The sequence below is a fragment of the Symphalangus syndactylus genome, chromosome 10, assembly GCF_028878055.3.
Source record: "Symphalangus syndactylus isolate Jambi chromosome 10, NHGRI_mSymSyn1-v2.1_pri, whole genome shotgun sequence".
NCBI classification, from domain to species: Eukaryota; Metazoa; Chordata; class Mammalia; order Primates; family Hylobatidae; genus Symphalangus; species Symphalangus syndactylus.
In genome coordinates, this window is record NC_072432.2 from 106,093,270 (window position 1) to 106,113,022 (window position 19,753).

Sequence of the window (19,753 nt, forward strand, 5' to 3'; positions counted from 1 at the left end):
CCCAAATGTCATCTTGAATTTCCACATGTTGTGGGAGGCACGCGGTGAGAGGTAACTGAATCACAGGGGCAGGTCTTTCTCGTGCTGTTCTGTTCTCATGATAGTAAGTCTCAAGGGATCTGATGGTTTTAAAAAGGGAGGTTTCCCTGCACAGTTTCTCCTCTCTCATCTGCTGCCATGTGAGACATGCCTTTCACCTTCCACCATGATTGTGAGGCCTCCCCAGCCACGTGGAGATGTAAGTCCAATAAACCTCTTTCTTTTGTAAATTGCCCAGTGTCGGGTATGTCTTCGTCAGCAGCATGAAGCCCTTTATAGAAAAAGTTTACTGACCCACCCCTATCTCACACCATGGATAAAAATTAACTCAAATGGATCAAAAACATAAACCTAAGAGCTAATACTATAAAACTGAGGAGAAAACATAGCCATAAATCTTTGTAACCTTGGATTAGGCAATGGTTTCTTAGATATGACATCAAAAGAACAAGCCAAACAAAAAATAAACTGGATCTCCTCAAAATTAAAAATTTTTGTGCTTCAAAGGGCACCACCAAGGAAGTGGAGAAACAATCAGGGAAATGTGAAAAAATACTTGAAAATCACATCTATAATAAGGGACTAGTATCTAAAACATAACAATTACAACTCAGTGATAAAAATATAAATAATCTCAATTTAAAAATTAGTGAAGGATGTAAATAAACATTTCTCTTAAAAAGTTGTACAAATGGCCAATAAGCACATGAAAACATTAGCCACCAGGGAAATGCAGATCGAAACCATGATATAACACATCATACCTACTAGGATGGTTGTAATAAAAGATACAACAGGTGTTAGAGAAGAAGATGATAAATACATTGCTAGGGGAATGTAAAATGGTAGAGCCACTTTGGAAGACAATCTGACAATTCCTCAAAAGGTTTAATATAATGTTACCATATGACCCAGAAATTCCACTCCTAATAAAAACACATGTCGGCCGGGCGCAGTGGCTCACGCCTGTAATCCCAGCACTTTGGGAGGCAGAGGCGGGTGGATCATGAGGTCAGGAGATTGAGACTATCCTGGCTAACACGGTGAAACCCCGTCTCTACTAAAAATACAAAAAATTAGCTGGGCATGGTGGCGGGCGCCTGTAGTCCCAGCTACTCGGGAGGCTGAGGCAGGAGAATGGCGTGAACCCGGGAGGCGGAGCTTGCAGTGAGCCGAGATTGTGCCACTGCACTCCAGCCTGGGCGACAGAGCGAGACTCCAAATCAAAAAAATAAATAAATAAATAAAATAACTAATATTAGATATTACAGTTATGTGCTACCTAGCTCTAGCTTTAAGGAAATTCAATATTAACTATTTTATAGACCCTCCTGTAGGCTTCCAAATGTAATCTTGCTTGTCTCATCAACCCTGCTGAAGACTATTAACTTATTACTAAAGTAAAACTGTTTCAGGTCCTATGACAGATTCTCAATACCTAGACTGAGAGATCGAGCAAGAAAACAACTGAATCTAATTTGTTTTATTAATGTAAAAGTGTTTAATTAGCCTTGGACTTCTTTTTTCCAAACTGAACTTTACATGGAGACACAATGTGTACAAAGGAAGCCACCCTGGCTTTAGATAGAGGTAGGGGACCTTAGCCTCCTGCTTACCCAAAGTGCCTTTGTGGACTTGCTTGAATAATGATCCCTAAATATCAGTCCTAATAGGCTTCAAAAGAATCACTTTGGAAGCATGTTAAGAATGGAGACTCCTGGGCCCCACCCTAGATCTAATGAATCAAACTCTGATTCAGTTCTCCCTATGACTGAATGTTTCTTCCTATGTCATGGTTCTCCCTATGACTAAGGTGCTGCTTTGTGGGCAGGCACAGAGGATTCTTCAGTGAGTACTACTTGTGAAACTGACTTAGTAACAAAATAAAGGGATATTGATACCACTTGCACCTGAATGAAATTCTGTTCAGAACTATTGTTTTAACAGGTTCCTGCTCTCCAAACCGGACCATGGATACAGAGATCATCTGGTTATCTCCAGATTTGGAATAAAAGATCTCCCTGCAGAGTTGGAAGCCAGAGGTGGTGTTACACTCACGTCCCTATATATGAATTCACTGCTGAGGGTGGCATGTCCTTAATAATTCAGGTGTGGAATGTAAAAGACACAAACCACCATCTCCTTCACTAGCTATTTCCAAAGGCCAATCCTTGTAGTGTCAAAGTCTAACCTATCTTCTGTCATAGTCTTGATATACTTTTTGTTCTGTCTTCGAGGGAGATGAACAGTTTATCATCATAATCCAAACATTCTCTTAAGACTTTTCAATTCCAGTACAGCCTGCCCTGACTCTAGTGTTTCTCAAACAGTAATATATAGGAACAATTCCCAGAATGTCAATTTTCCAACTTTCACATCACATCATTTCCTTATCCTCACCATCTCAGATTTCAGTAAACTTCTTGAAATCAGTATCAAAGTAACAATGCTTTAATAATTAATTTCCTTTCAAGAACTTATTTTGTGCCTACCTTTGGACCTATTAGTTTATCTGCTGTCATTTTGGCAAAAAGTTCTGCTGTTTGGGCTCGAACCTGTGGATGTGTTGAATTGCAGAACATATCCAGTAAATAGATCAAAGCACCTATGAAGGAAAAAGAGAATTAGTGCTTATAAAGAATTTGACTTTTCTAATCAGAATTCATTTTCAACCATATTTCAACTCAATGTAGTTTTTAAAAACTGTAAACATTCCAAAGCATTCTTCTAGTTTACCAGGCTGTAAAATGCAGCTCAAAATAAGCTTCATTATATTGCGCATGACTAGCTAAGAAAGCACTCTATACATTACCCTTTGCCATTGCTTCTTTGATTATTTTTGTACTCGATGTCAAAGCATAAAGAGTTTCCAGAACAAGCTGACGACCTGCAGAGTAAAAGACATTTCAAGGAATGCATCATCAGGTTAGCTTATATTTACTTGGCACCAGCTCTGTGCCAGGCACTTAACTAGATGTTCTACACAGGATGTCATATTTAATCTTCATAATAACCAGTGAGACAGGTATTTTCATGGCCATGTTATGAGTGAGGAAGCTGACACCCAGTTTAACCTGCCCAAGGTCTCACAGCTAATAAGTGGTATAGTTGAGTTTTGAATGTAGGTCTGACTCCAAAGTCCATACTCATAACCACTATAAAACCCTGTCTTCCTACCTCATTGTGCACTGCCCATCCAAAAATCTTCTAATTTCCTGATACCCAGAGGACACTCTAATCAGGCATCTAAGATTTTTACCTGGTGCCACTGTCTTGAGAGAAAAAGTGGGAAGCAGCAGTTGTAAGACCGGGTTGCATTCTAAGATATAATTCCATCCTTCTGGACAAAGCCTATGTGTCTCTCACCCAGTCACTACCATACTATATGCAAGTATAGGTTACTGGACTTAACTCTTCTAGAGTCAAATGGGAATGACAGGTTGCCAAAGGAATAAAGTGTTGGCAAATAAGGTAGAGGCTGCAAAGTATTAGGCTGAGATGAAAACAAGAACAGTAACAATGTACCTTAGCAAACAGTGTAAGATAATTTAGTCTGAAATCTGAATGATAGAGAGTAGGCTAAAATATCTGAATGCCAGCTATTTTCCCTGTAAGATTAAAATATTGACTGGAGTATATAAGTATAAAGTTATACTTTCAAAAATTATGAGTTCCATAACATCCTTTACTTCACCAACCAGTTTAGTTTTACATTGTTTGAAGTCTCACAAAGCTACTGAAAACCAAGAAAAAAGGAAAACCAACTAAGGTTGCAGGTATGATAAAAAACAATCTGCAAATGACTTTACAAAGCTGCCATTTTAAAGACCTGTTTCAAGCATATCATGTATTGAAGAAAAAAAATTTCCATGGAAATTCAACTCAATTTACCAAACATAAACACCAAACATAAGCAAGCCACTGGTATATAAGATGAATGACATGGTTCCTTCTCTTAAGGAGGTAGACAGACATGAATTCAAGATTAACATGACTTCAAAGGGATTGGCAAAGCCAACTAAGCAATGTATTCTGGTTACTGGTGAGTTTGGAGTTATATTGTAATTGCCTACAAACTCAATATTCCTGCCTTTGAAAAGCAATCTCAGGGTCGGTTTTAGCACAACTACAAACTATTAGACTAGGTAATTGTATAGATTAGGGCAGGCTGTGTTCAGGAAATAAGGTTGGTATATTTTTTAAACCACCTTGGTATTTTATCTTATTAATATCAAATCAGCAAAAGACAAAGTACACAGATTTGAACACTAAGCTGAATACAAGGCCATCTGTATCTTAAGCATGTTTTCTATCATCCAAAATTACTTATGTTTAGTAAACCATGAAATATTAGTTAATTCTCAATTACCCATGTGTAGATCTCAACAAACGGAAAATCCCAGGTTATTTTCCATTGGTTTTGGACCTCTCTCACCCCCAATTTTTAACTTTTGACATGGGAAATGCAAGACAATAACCTATGTAAAACATTATTAGGAAGACAAATCTAGTGTAAAGAACACTTTAAACATAGATGACATTTGTTTGAGGTTTTGTATCAAATATGCAACAAATCCCTTCCATGGGCTAATCTTGCTGTGGTTTCCAAAATTCCATCTGTATACATACTTGATGGCAATGAATGTAGAAGAGCCAATAAACTGGACAAAACCATTGATTCAGCAATATTGTTGACACAGTCTTGGTTAGATGTCACTATATTCACAACCTGAAAATTAATCAACAGGATAGTAAAAGTTTCAGAAATAATTTTGAACCTAACTCAAATTAAGTCATATAGACTGTACAAGTGAGACAAATGTTTGGGGGACGAAACATTTAGTTTTTAGATAAGTGTTTAATTTTAAAAGATTGCCTTTATTAATCTCTTTGGAAATAATATCTTGAGGTTTCTAAGAAGCCTTCAATCCTATACATATACATGCTCCAGAACTAAGGTATATACTACGGTGTTTTCCAATTACAGAGTTTGGGTAGGGGCTGGTGATTAGGAAAATAATGATTCTCACTACTGGGATTTTCTTTTACTTTTAGAGGAAAAAAGCAAATGTCTTCAGTACCCAGCACAACAGACTGGGGTTATTTTTCTATTATAAAGAAATAGGTATGTTTTTCTTTCAGAAAGGATGACCACTCAAATCTTTTAGAGTATACATCTAAACATCATTGGTCAGCATCTCAGTGCAACATATCCTAGATTTAATGACATTTATATAAAAAGTTACAAGATGCTTGAAGGAATTAAGTAGGAAAACATGTTTTTCAATTTAAATAACTTGGCTTGTTAAGCTTTTTGACCAATTTAAAGTTTTTTATTCTGTTAAAAATCTGTTTTAAGCCAAAATGTTATCTAAGAACATGTTACACAAATTATTCATAAACCATCTATATACCTGTTACTGCAGGGTTGCATTTGGTCTTCTTTGCAATAAACTGTGTGTGTTACAAAGAGCAAGATCTCAGAAATAATCCTGGGAAGTGTGGGTTGCCTGGGCAAAGAACTACTTGTGACTAGGGACTTCTTGCTTCTCTCAGAAGAAAAGGCTACATCTAAACAGCATCCTACACAACCAGTGGCTTCAATATCCTGAACAAGGGGACTCCAACTTCTCTTGGACTCTTAATAAGACCCATGGGTTCTGGCAGTTGGCTTTTTTAGGCAACTCCTATAACATCAGCACACCCAGGTGTGTGTCTGTAACTCTCACAGAAAAGGTAGCTTTTGTACTAGATTTGTAAGAAGGGAGTTTCAACTGAGGGGGAGGGACAAGGATCACTCCTCTGGAATGCAAACTCACAGTATGTAGCCAACAGATATGGCCTCAGTATGTCTCCACGGGAACACAGCAATCAGAAACCCTGTATCATCTTGCTGATGTGTGGCTTCTAAGCTTTCCCAGTAAAGCCCATTCCTTAACCCATACTTGACAATGTGCAACACTATCCCAAGCCCTAACGCATAACAGAAAGAGAACCGCTTTGAACGACATTGTGCAATTGTGCAATGTTCACTCTTCAAATTGAGCATGTTAATTCAAATTCCAAAAAATATTGATGTGTCTTAATAGGCAAAATGATGAAACAAAAAAGCACACTTCAACTTCAGACAATGACTGATCAAGACTCAAATTACACATGGTAAGTGGTAGGAAAGGTAACACGGTTTAGTACAAAATGTTTTTACCTCTAAAGCCAACTGCTGCACTTGACCAGCTCCATGAACTCGGAGAAGAGAAAATATCAACTTAAAGTGCCCAATGCATTCACTCTCAGAACCTAGAGAATAAGAATAAAATCGTTTATTTCCAAGAGATGTTTGAAATTAACTTCAGAAAACTGATATACACTGTTGTTTACTGTCAATTTTAAGTCTCTGATAACTGGTTCTAAACATCTGTGACATGAAGTAAGTGGAGGACCTCTAAGGAGCAATAACTCTTAAAAGGCAAAATGTAAGGTATTAGAGCTTTTTAGGTTTACTTTGTTTTTATTCCCATCCCCACCCCTAACCCTCAGGCTAAGACCTTTATCAAATAAACAATCCAAATATAGCTCAAAAATCTAAAGTGTAAGGTAGTAATTTCACTCTTTACCTCTAGACCTTAGGGTTACCCTCCTCAACCTAATTATATTTTGGGAGACTGACATGATTTGGCTTTTAAATAAGACTAGGTTAGAACTCTGCCACTTAACTATAATACGAACAAACTGATATGAATATACAAAGCACTCCTTGTGAAAATACATAAAATGAAATGGTATTTCCATTCCTACCCACCTCAAATCCTAAACCCATATATTTACTACCGTTTTGTTCAGCATATTCTTCCTCTTCTATATGGTAGTAAAACATACAGTGTAATTTCTTATCTTTTGAGGATTCTTAAGATAACTCAGTAAGACTCCTTCAACTTAAAAGAGTCTGAGAATATTCTATAAATATGTTGCTTTTAAATTCATTTTCAAATCACTTCTTGATAGGGAATAACTGTCAAATACATCAATGACACACAAACCACACTTCTAAATTACAAGAGAGAGTTAATTCTAATAAACTTGATGGATATTATCAGAAGGATTTCTGCACAGGCCTTTCTTCAACTTTTTACAAGTTCCAAATCAATAGTCTGCTCTGCTACAATTTCTTTGTACCTAACATACCACTAGTAATATTCTACACTTTGACGACTCCAAATAAAAGGCAAGTTTTCTTCAGATTTTATAACACTGTCTTTAATAACATCCCAATGTACATCTTGTAAATGTGTAATTTTCCCAATATTTAATTACTGTTATTTTATTTAAATAACTTTTTGGCAATAATCCAAAAGTAAGAATTTTAATAGTACTTTAATACATACTAAGAAGAGTAAAAATGTACCTGAAAGGTAATGGTCAATGTTATTTAAAAAGATCAAATAATTTAAATTCAATTTGTATTATTTTAGGTTTATATTCTATATTTATTATCTAAGTTAGCGTTGAGAGAAGCTGTTACATTTTCACTCATCCATCTCCCTGGAGTCAGGCTAATGTTTTTTGGAAATGTCCTCTTAAAGATGATTAAGAATAGGAACTCTCACATCTTTATTTCAATTTTTATACACCAAAAACTTCAGGAAATTTTTCAAAAATATCAGTGCCCATATGCACATGGCACTGGTTAGGGACCAGAAAGGAGGCAAAAATTAGATCACTTCTTATTAAATGAATCTAACTCAAGCACTTAAACTTGATATGTTAACTTACGACATCAATGTGAAATTTTATACTATCAAACTATTCTGCCTTTTCAACTCATTTAGACACATGTTCTCATAAAGACATGAATTTTTCTAAACATAGTGCCTTGACCTCTCTCCCCAGCTTTTTATTGTAAAAATATTACAGGGTCAATTCCCTGTAATGTTATATTAATACATTATAACCAAGTATAATTTTCCCTGAGTTTCCCTGATAAAATTGATTATTGGAATTTTTAGGGCCCCTGTATTATATGGGTCTTATTGATCAAAGGTGTAGTCACATACCTGGATTGTATTTTATGACATTTCTCAGAGCCTCCAAAGCCATTTCTACTCTTGGTAAGCGATCTCCGTGTTGCTCTGACTCCACTTTTGCAGCATGTGTGATGGCCATGAATGTGTGCAAGTACTGGGCCTGGGAGCCTATATAATCCAAGAGACTTGCAGCAAATGCTTTTGGAACCTAATCAATGCAGACAAGTATTTAAAAAACATGGGTGCCCTAAGAAATAACTCCATAGCAAAAGAAAGAACTTTAAGCTATGAAAGTGAATAAAACATGATTAAATTATACATACATATGAATACACCTATGCATTACAGGGGGGATGTAGAGGGCAGGAAACATTATAAAGTATTTCTCAACTTCCAGAGATCTGATATACTCCCATTAGTATCTTAGTGTAACAATTCTGAGATTAGAATACCTCCTCCCTTTATCAATCGAAGTAACAGATAGTATGATATAGAACTTCTAAAATGTGGTTATATTTTTATAGTTAAAAGTTATATAAAATTTAGAACATAAATTCAAAGGACAATTTTCAAAGGGACATCACAAGTCACTTAACTCATTCTGCTTAATAGTTATTTACATATATATATTACTCTGTGATAAGTGATATACGTTATGGCTTAGTACATTTTTCTTCTAAGAGTAAACTCTAAAACAAAGCCTCACTTCTTTCCTTTTTGCAAACAAATCAACCACCAAATCCTCTTTGCCACCTCCTACAAGCCAGGTGCAGCGGCTTGAACCTGTAATCCCAGTTACTTGGGAGGCTGAGACAGGAGGACTGCTTGAGGCCAGGAGTTTGAGACCAGCCTGGGCAAGGTAGTGAGACCCCTGTCTTTAAATAGAAAAAACAAAAAATGGGAGCAAAAACTCCCTATGTGATCCCCAAGCACTCAGAAGAAGCTCCTCAGTTGCTTCTGGAAGTGATTAGGAATCATCACAAAAGATGATCTGATGTGACTCCAGTCATCTTCTAAAAAAAATCTTTATTTTCAACCCATATTTTCTCCTAATATTGGCCAGAGGAAGCCTCGTGTCTGGTGGTCTGATATCCCTTGTGATGAAATGAGCATGTAACTGGCCTTGTACGTCCATGAAGGACTAGTGAGTTAAAGGCATATAAACATGGCCCAGTGGGATAGCAGTAGGCATAAAATATAAGAAAAAGCTGGGCAAGGAACAACGTCTTATGAATAAATGTCACAAAATTCAATTCTTCAACAATCAAGATAAAGAGGCTCATAAGCTGTCAGTGGTCACCCCATCACAAGCATTTGGTAGTATTTCAGTGTAGAGGCACACCTCAGAGATAGTGTGGGTTCAGTTCCGGATCACCAAAATAAAGCAAATTTTTTGGTTTCCCAGTGCATATAAAAGTTATTTTTATATTATACTGTGGTCTATTAAGTGTACAGTAGTATTATGTCTAAAAAAAACGATGTGCATACCTTAACTAAAAAATGCTAACAATCATCTGAGCCTTCAGCAAGTCAATCTTTTTGCTGGTAGGAATGTCACCTTGATGTGGATAGCTGCTGACTAATCAGGGTGGTGGTTGCTGAAGGCTGGGGTGGCTTCCCAAAGTAAAACAATGAAGTCTGCTCTACCAACTGACTCTTCCTTTCATGAAAGATTTCTTTGTAGCATGTGATCTGTTTGACAACATTTTATCCACAGGAGAACTTCTTTCAAAATTGAAGTCAATCTTCCCAAACCCTGCTGCTGCTTTATCAACTCAGTTTATGTAATATACTAAATCTTTTGTCATTTTAACAATGTTCACAGCATCTTCACAAGATTTCATCTCAAGAACCACTTTCTTTGCTTATCCACAAGAAGCAACTCCTTATCTGTTCAAGTTTTATAATGAGATTGCAGCAATTGAGTCACATATTCAGGATCTACTTCTAATTCTAGTTCTCTTGCTAGTTCCGGCCCATCTGCAGTGACTTCCTCCACTGGAATCTTGAACTTCTCAAAGTCATCCATGAGAGCCGGAAACAATTTCTTCCAAGCTCCTGTTAATGTTGATATTTTTACCTCCTCCCATGAATCACAAATGCTCTTATGCATCTAGAAAGGTGAATCCTTTCCAGAAGGTTTTCAATTTGCTTTGCCCACATCCATTAGAGGAATCACTATCTATGGCAGCTATAGCTATTTGAAATGTATGTCTTAAATAACAAGACGTAAAAGTTGAAATCACTGCTTGATCCATGGGCTGCAAAATGGATGCTGTATTAGCAGGCATGAAAACATTAATCTCCTTGTACATCTCCATCAGAGCTCTTGGGTGACCAGGTACATTGTCAATGAGCAGTAGTATTTTGAAAGCTCTTTTTTTCCTGAGCAGCAGGTCTCCAAAGGGGGCTTAAAATATTTGGTAAAACATGCCATAAACAGATGTGTTGTCATACAGGCTTTGTTTTTCCATTGACAGAGCACAGGCAGAGCAGATTTAACATAATTTTTAAAAAATAATTTCAACTTTTGTTTTAGATTCGGGGGTACATGTACAGGCTTATTACCTGGAATATTGAAGTTTGGGGTATGACTGTCACCCAGGTACTGAGTACAGTACCCAATAGTTTTTCAATCTTGACCACCCCCTCTTCCCTGTAATAGTCTCCAGTGTCTATTATAGCCACTTTTATGTCCATAAGTACACACTATTTAGCCTCTACCTATAAGTGAGAACAGATTTATCATTCTTAAAGTTCCTAGGATTTTCAGAAGGGTAAATGAACGCTGGCTTCAACTTAAAAGTCAGCAGCTGCATTAGCCTCTACCAAGACAGTCAACTTGTCCTTCGAAGCTTTGAAGCCAGACATTGCTCCTCTCTAGCTAAATCCTAGATGGCATGCTCTCCCAATAGAAGGCATTAGAAACTTGTTTAGTGTAGTGACCTTCAATCATCTTAGCTAAGTTTCTGGGTAATTTGCTGCAGCTTTTCCATCAGCACTTGCTGCTTCACCTTGCACTTTTATGTTATGGAGACAGCTTTTTTCCTTAAACCTGATAAGCCAACCCCCCTAGTTTCAAACTTTTCTTCTGCAGCTTCCTTACCCTCTATCTCAGCCTTCACAGAATTGAAGAGAGTTACGGCCTTGCTCTCAGTTAGCCTTTGTCTTATGGGAATGTTGTGGCTGGTCTGATCTTCTAATCATTAAAACTTTCCATATATCAGCAATAAGGCTGTTTCAATTTCTTATCATTCATGTATTCATTGGACGAGCACTTTTAATTTCCTTCAAGAACTTTTCCTTTGCATTCACAACTTGGCTGTGCAGCACAAGAGGCATAGCTTTCGGCCTATTTAACCTTCTGACAAGCCTTCCTCAGGAAGCTTAATCATTTCTAGCTTTTAATTTAAAGTGAGAGACCTGTGACTCTCCCTTTCACTTGAAAACCTAGAGGCCACTGTAGGGTTATTAACTGGCCTAATTCCAATATTGTTGACTCAGGGAATAGGGAGGCCAGAGGAGAGGGAGACTGGGGAATGACTGGTTGGTGGAACAACCAGAACACATACATTTATTGATGAAGTTCACTACTGATGAACTTCACGATCTTATGTAAACAATTAGCAAGAGCAACATCACTGATCACAGATCACCATAATAGATGTGATAATGAAAAAGTGTGAAATATTGAGAGAATTACCAAAATGTGACACAGAGACATGAAGTGAACACATGCTATTGGAAAAATGGTGCCAACAGGCTTGCTTGGCACAGGGTTGCCACAAACCTTTGGTTTAAAAAAAAAAAAAAAAAGCACAGTAAAGAAAGTGTAATAAAATGAAGTGTGCCTCTACAAAGTATGAATAAACTAGTAACTTTCAGTAACAAATGATCGAAGGTATCAGGTAAAATTAAAAGCAGAGAGCTTACCTCCAGCTGGAAAGTAGGAACTTCATTATACACCCTAACAAAAATCTCCCCTACAATAAGTTCTTTAGCATGATCACTGTAGACAAATTCTGATCCATAAGTTTTGTCACAATCACCCTTTTTAAAAGATGAAAAAAATAGACTGTTAGATGTAAATCTATCCATGTTCAATCTAATAACTTAACAGATAAATAACTTGAGAAATCTATGCATTTTCTAGAGAAAAAATGTGGTGTGATAACATGTCACAGCACTTAAAATGACTTTGGAATAGGCATACAATTACATTATAATTTTTTATTCCAAATATTACTATTATTAACTCATTTTAAAATTTCAAAGGATCAGAGGTCAGCTAACAAAGGTCTCAGAGCCAGAGTTTATAAAGCAAGTATGATGCTTTATTCTTCTCAATCAACTCAGCAGACATCAGACCTAGTAAGACGTAGGATGACAGAGCTGAGAAATGAGCATATTTGGACTGGGTTTTAAAAAGTAATACACTAGGCCGGGCACGGTGGCTCATGCTTGTAATCCCAGCACTTAGGGAGGCCGAGGCGGGTGGATCATGAGGTCAAGAGATTGAGACCATCCTGGCCAACATAGTGAAACCCTGTTTCTACTAAAAATACAAAAAGTGTCTGGGAGTGGTGATACACGCCTGTAGTCCCAGCTACTTGGGAGGCTGAGGCAGAAGAATCACTTGAACCCGGGAGGCAGAGGCTGCAGTGGGCCGAGATCATGCCACTGCATTCCAGCCTGGCGACAGAGTGAGACTCTGTCTCAAAAAAAAAAAAAAAAGTAATACACTGAACAAAAGTGCTGAAAAATAAAAGAGGAATGGGAGAAAAACAGTTCCAATGAAGATTAAGACTGAAACCAAAAGGAATTTAGATTGGACTAAAATAACATGTAAAAGTATACAATAAATTATAAAATGTTAAACAAAGAGAAGATGTTATTATGTCTATTCTGGTAAAAGACAATGTACAGAAGGCCGGGCGTGGTGACTCACGCCTGTAATCCCAGAACTTTGGGAAGCAGAGGTGGGCAGATCACCTGAGGTCAGGAGTTCGAGACCAGCCTGACCAACATGGAGAAACCCCATCTCTACTAAAAATACAAAATTAGCCAGGCATGGTGGCGCATGCCTGTAATCCCAGCTACTCGGGAGGCTGAGGCAGGAGAATCATTTGAACCCAGGAAGTGGAGATAGGCGAAGAGCTGAGATCGTGCCATTGCACTCCAGCCTGAGCCAACAAGAGCAAAATTCCGTCTCAAAAAAAAAAAACAAAAGAAAGAAAATGTACAGACATGTGAGACCTGTTCTCCCTAGCTCTGCAATTCTCAAAAATTTTATCTATAAAGAGTTCTAGGTGACTAACATGGAATGAGCTCAAAAACACTAAATAACTGAGATGTTACAGTAATAGTTACTCTAATTTCCAAAGCCACACACATAATTATCTTCAAAATCATCAAGACTCAACCATCTAGTGTATGGATTATCCAGGTCTTCTCCTTATTGCCCACCCTACTGCCTTTTTTTTTTTTTTTTCACGGCTTAGTAATAGTTTCTCCACTAAAAGGTGGCAGGGTAGAAAAAATGTTCAGTCTTGATACTGGAAAGCAACTTTCACTTACTAGGGAAAAGAGGCTGAAGTGAACAACTAAAATAAGGTTTCTGGGTTCAAAAACTGGTTAAAATAGAAGACAGCTATATATAAGTGGTAACAATAATAAAAATTCCGGGGCCGGGCCCGGTGGCTCACGCTTGTAATCCCAGCACTTTGGGAGGCCGAGGCGAGCGGATCACGAGGTCAGGAGATCGAGATCACGGTGAAACCCCGTCTCTACTAAAAATACAAAAAATTAGCCGGGCGTGGTGGCAGGCGCCTGTAGTCCCAGCTACTCGGAGAGGCTGAAGCAGGAGAATGGCGTGAACCCGGGAGGCGGAGCTTGCAGTGAGCCGAGATTGCGCCACTGCACTCCAGCCTGGGTGACAGAGCAAGACTCCATCTCAAAAAACAAAAAAAAAAAACAAAAAATATAAAACAAAAACAAAAACAAACAAAAAAACCCAATAAAAATTCCTAATGTATTACTACATACAACACAATGCTGTTCTTAAATGGGCCAAATATCAGGTGGCAGAAAGCCACACTGACACTAAAGTGAGAAATAGTGGATTTCTGTTCTAATCAATACTGCTGTATTTCCAGAGATTCCATCAGAATAAATTACCCAAGAAATTTATAAAACAATAACATACTTTTTTGATCATGTTTTCTTGTTGAGATTCAAGAAATTCAAGTAATTCTGCTCTTGTAGAATTGTTCCATATCAAATACGGACTTTCTGTGTTGCTGTTAAGCATCTTCAAAATCTAGGAGACAATATTACTGTTCAATAACATTTAGTGAAAAAAATTATTGACATTATCACTTATTAAAAATGTCTATTATAGGCCAAACACTATAATAGTTGCCTATAGTATAATGGACCTCAATAATAAGTATCTCAATAATTCTAACAAGTTTATTGATATGATCCATTTTACAGCTGAGAAAAACTAAGGCTGCAAATCATTAAATTATTTGTCCCAGATCTTACAACTAGTAACTGGTGAAACTGGGATTTGAAATTGAGTCTGACTTCAACATTCTCAAAATCTGCTGTGCAATGGTGAAATTCAGTATTTTTAAAGTACTTAATAAACACACTGTGACTATAAGCTTGAAAAGAATCACAACATAATACCTTTATGTACATGTATTTGAAAACAAAACCTAAGTCTTTAAGAAGCATACTTGTATGAAGGAAAATAAAATTTATGGGGAGAAAGTCAGATTTTCTTGACCACACCCTGATATTGAAGGCTGTGCAGTCGTTCTGCATGCATAGATTATGACTGCTTAGGCATCTGGTGTGCTTTCCTATTGTTGAGCTCTCCTCAATTTTAAATGTAAACACAGATACTTCACAATTCCTTAAATGTCTGAATAAAAATCTTTTATTTTTACGGAGGTTACTGCTAATAGGAAAACAGAGGAGTATGACCTCCATCTTATACAAAGTCATGCAAGCCTTGTTTTCAAAAGGCTAACTTCTAGTTAAGCATTTTATTAAATCCAGATGGAGCTCATGCCAACATTTAATTTTGAAATGCTATAAAAAATTTTAGTGGGGGTGGCCATAGAAGTTAATCCCAAACTTGTTGGCATTTCTGGAGAGAATGCTTTCAGTCAGCAAAATGTATCACATTGGTGCGCGAAAAGTCCAGGAAAATAACTAACATCAAGAGTGGTCCCTGGTCGTCTAATGTTTTAGGAAAAATAGTAAAAACAAAAACAAAATTAAAAAAAAAAAAAAACCAGTGGCATCTAGAGCTCTTGCCTTTCACACATGGGAACTGAAAAGCATGGCAAGCACTGAAAACTGGACTCAATCACATTGGATTAAAAACAAATAACCTGTTTAAAAGTTGTAAAAATACTTTGGAAACCTGAGGATTTTTTCACTTACAAAAGTAACAGTTCATCATTAGCGAAAACAAAAGAAAAACTGCCTATAATTATGCCATTCAGGAATAATTACAGTTAACATATAGGTACAAATCTATCAATCCATTTATTTTGTTATACCAAAAATAGGATCTAGTGTCTTCATTTATTTTAATGTCTTTCAGGACTTTTTTTTTTTTTTTTTTTTTTTTTTTACAATTAAAGGATAATAGTAACCTGTTTAACTGATTTCTATAGTTTATCTAATTCTTCAATGCTATATTCTTAGATTATTTCTCAATAATCCTTGCAAAAGAAGTTAAAGAGGTTGGGAGATCTATCATGTCATACTGATTTTTGTAATGCATCTATGTATGTACATAGATACATATACATGTATATATGTGTATGTATGTATTTACTTTCAGGATTTTAACTCTGTGTCTGAATAAGCTATGGCTTACAATAAATAGCTTGAAATAGACTCTGGGTCTCCTGTCTCCCAGTAGTCTGCCATTGTGAAACACCATTCCAACTTCACTCTTTTGTCCTGTCCCTTTGTGACTCAAGGTTGGTAAGAATTATGATGGGCTCCACAGCTGAGAAACAAAGTTAATTTGCCCTTGCAAAAACTGGACTTGTAGAACTGACATCATTACCGTCAATCCATTATAAAGTGAATTTCTTGCTTGAGAGAACAAACATGTGAACGTTCTTAATTTTTAGGTTTTCTAGATCAATATTATTGTATTACTTTACTGCTTAAAGGATCTTGCACTATTGATTAAAACCCAGGCTACCTGTGAAGCACATACCTCAGTCACACTAGCCACAGCAAGTTTTCTAGCAACATAGGGTGTCAGCATGCCAGCTAAGCTTTTTCTTATGGTTGGATTTTCTGGAGTTGCTTGTTCTTCAGCCAAATACCCTCCAAGGCGACTCAGAGCATGGACACTCAGTTTGGCAAGGCTGTTGGCTACCTCCTGTTATAAAAAAAAATTAAGTTGTTAAAGTAGATCTGTTATCTTACATAGGTAATACTATAATTTTACAGAATCACACTATATGGAACATATTTAAGGAGTAAAAAGTCAACCAAACAAAAGGGTACAACAGTACTTACCATTGAGGTAAACATCAGAAAGTTTATGTGTTGGGGCTTGTTTTTTATTTATAAGAAAGACCATGAGAATCTACGTACTAACTTATACCCAATGCAGTACATCTCACAGACAACTGGAAGAAGCACATTTGGTGGTAATGTGCGGAGTAGGGGATAGGTAGGCAGCTCTGCCTGCTAGAAGCACACATTTACAATATAAGCAATAAATGAGAGCACATAGAAGGGACAGAAAAATATCTATAAAAATCAGACAAGTACTCAAGTGTTTAGGGGAGCTAGCCTCAACTGCCTGATGGTAACATTACATTGTCCTGTGTTACATAACCATAATTTTGCAATCATAAAGTTGACTCTGAGTAATTAAGTATTAAATTATGTCCAGTATATGCTATTGCAAATTCCCTTGCCTTGAATCCTTTAAGCATAAGCAATTACAACTAAAATTTGGGGTCTTAAAAAGCAAAAAACCTAATTTTCCTGAAAAACAATTTATCTCTGGGGACTCTGGATAGCAGCTTTGCTTTGCATTAGTTTAACACCAACCTATGGTTTGCGTTCAAATTCAATATTAAAGCAATGTTAAAGTTACCTGCTGGTTTGTTTCTTCACTTTTCTGAATGCCACTCTCTTCTAGTGTGTAGTCATAATTAAACAGAAAACCAAGGAGATACCACAAAATTCCAGCCTGAAATAGGTGTGTCTGTAGCCAGAAATCCACAGCAAAAGAACTGACGCATTCTACCCCAAGAGCAGCTACACGGGGAATACTCTGAGAGAATAAGAATGAGAGAATTAGTTGTTACAGAGTTTAAATAAAAAAAAAAGCTCCCAAGAGGAACTGGTTAGGCATGTATGTCAAGCCAACCACGTTATTTTGTAAAATGTTTACCTCTTCTTCTATTTTCAATTCCAATTTAAATCTGAATCCTATATGCTTGAAAGCCTAGAATTAAAAGTGACCTCATGACGAGATACCAGAATTACTACCTTTAAGGCTAGTGTCAGAAGACTTGGGAATAGTTTCCTGTTTCACTTCTTGTATTTTTAATTTTTAAAAATAGTGACATGGCATCAATAGGAACTTACATGCTAGTGATCTTAAATATAACAATATATTTTGTGCAGTTGTTAAAGATTTATTTATGTCAGTTTCTATTCTGTAATCAAATACTTCTAAGGACATCAAGTAGATATAGTAGAGAAGATATTTTCATCAATTCCCTCACTTCTTGATACTTTAGTACCTGATCAGCCTCTCGATCCTGTTTTATTCAAGACAATTCTCACTCTGCCCAGTTATCTAAGACATCTCTCTCTCCCTCCCAGTCATCTATCACATCTACCCACAGTCAACCTTCCTCAGCAGGTCTGGATTGGGAGGAAATAGTAAGTTCTCAGATCTCTAACGCCTTTCCCACCAAGCAGTGCCTGAACTCTCTAGTTTTCAGGTTTTACATGGCCCTGTTTTTTTTTTTTTTTTGAGACAGAGTCTCACTCTCTTGCCCAGGTTGGAGTGTAGTGGCACAGGCTGCCTCTGAAGCACATACCTCAGTCACACTAGCCACAGCAAGTTTTCACACTAGCCACAGCAACATAGGGTGTCGGCATGCCAGCTAAACGTTTCCTTGTGGTTGAATTTTCTGGAGTTGCTTGTTCTTCAGCCAAACACTCAGCCTCCCGAATACCTGGGATTACAGGCGCATGCCATCATACCCAGCTAATTTTTGTATTTTTTTGTAGACAGGGTTTTGTAGTGTTGGCCAGGCTGGTCTCGAACTCCTGACCTCAAGTGATCTGCCAACCTCGGCCTGCCAAAGTGCTAGGATTACAGACGTGAGCCACCACACTGGCTGGCCTTTTGCTTTTAATAGACTTATTTATTGCAGGCTTCTCTTTTCTCCCTGCCACTCATTCTAATGTTCAGATGGAACCCACTTCCCTTTAGATGTATCACTTTAGTCTTATTCTTTGTAGGCCAGCCTAGAAGCAAAGCCTCCATTTACAGCAAGGCTTCTGTGAAAAATACTTTTAGAAATCCAAATAATTTTACTTACAAATAACTTTGGGAAAACAATGTGCTTATAAATTAGGAACTGGCTAGTTGACAAAAAGACACTTTGCTGTCTGTATCTAGAAAGCATTACAGATTAACTCTACCTTGCCAAAGTATAGTACCCGACAGAGATCCTTGATGATGCTAGGCATTTCCGTGATCTTCTCTCGGCATTCCTCAAACTGAGCAGCCACACTATAGCATTTACTTATGTATCCACACACCTGCAGACAACACAACAAATCAAAAAAACCAGTAGAGTCACATAGGCATTCCTTATTTAACAAATTAGAAATCAAACCAGCAGAGACTTGTGAATAATGCCTAATGGTATATACAATGCTCCAAAATTAAACAGAACGTCTTTACTAGATCACTAGTCTTTCTCATTAAGATTTCCTATAAATGCTGGGGTAGTTGGCAAACCACAGCTACTACAACCCATGGACCAAACTGACCGTGGTCTTTGTACTGCCAAAGAGCTAAGAATGGTTTTTAGATTTTTCAAGGGCTGTAAAAAAGTCACAAAAGAAAATGTAACAGAGACTGTATGAAGCCTGAAAGTCTCATATATTTACTCCCTGGACCTTTATTTTAAAAGTTTGCTGGCCTCTGGATTAAGGTATTTTTGTATAGTTTATTAACATAGCAGAATATCACAATTCTATTTACACAACGGACTTCAAAATAGAGGATGGAACTCAACAGCCAGTACTCGTTTTATATTCTGAATTTTGCTGGCATAAGCAAAAGGCCAAATAGAAAGACACACTCTACAAAGCTCTTAATGAACTCCTGATGAATTTCCTATCTTATAACCTTAAATGTTAAGCCAATTAAAATACTAGAGATAGGAGAGTGAGGGATGGAAGATATGTGAAACAAGAATGGCATTAAGCTGGGTAATGGAAACATACGGGTTCAATAAACTATTCTCTAAGAAAGAAAACGTAAGCCAACAGATCACAAGTGCTTTAGTGCAGTGTTTCTTAAAGTGTGATACACAGACCAGCAGCATCAATGACACTTGGAAACTTGTTATAAAAACATACTCTCAGGCCACCACCCCAGACCCACTGAA

The 19,753-nt window shown here is 37.1% G+C and overlaps 1 protein-coding gene across 4 annotated transcripts in view; it reads right to left on the bottom strand.

Annotated features, from left to right (window-relative positions):
• The window catches only part of DNAJC13 (DnaJ heat shock protein family (Hsp40) member C13), a 119,254-nt gene that overhangs the window by 18,786 nt on the left and 80,715 nt on the right, over positions 1–19,753 (bottom strand). For all 4 annotated transcript variants that reach the window (XR_008660503.2, XM_055295427.2, XM_055295426.2 and 1 more), the window contains 10 exons: positions 18,777–18,896; positions 17,209–17,388; positions 16,312–16,479; positions 14,266–14,379; positions 11,994–12,110; positions 8,091–8,268; positions 6,245–6,336; positions 4,669–4,768; positions 2,852–2,926; positions 2,532–2,644 (listed from right to left, as the gene is read on the bottom strand). Coding sequence is in view for 3 of the 4 variants with exons in the window: in XM_055295427.2 (XP_055151402.1) it covers positions 2,532–2,644; positions 2,852–2,926; positions 4,669–4,768; positions 6,245–6,336; positions 8,091–8,268; positions 11,994–12,110; positions 14,266–14,379; positions 16,312–16,479; positions 17,209–17,388; positions 18,777–18,896 (1,257 nt within the window). In the remaining variant the exon portion in view is untranslated. The remainder of the gene's footprint in view (positions 1–2,531; positions 2,645–2,851; positions 2,927–4,668; positions 4,769–6,244; positions 6,337–8,090; positions 8,269–11,993; positions 12,111–14,265; positions 14,380–16,311; positions 16,480–17,208; positions 17,389–18,776; positions 18,897–19,753) is intronic.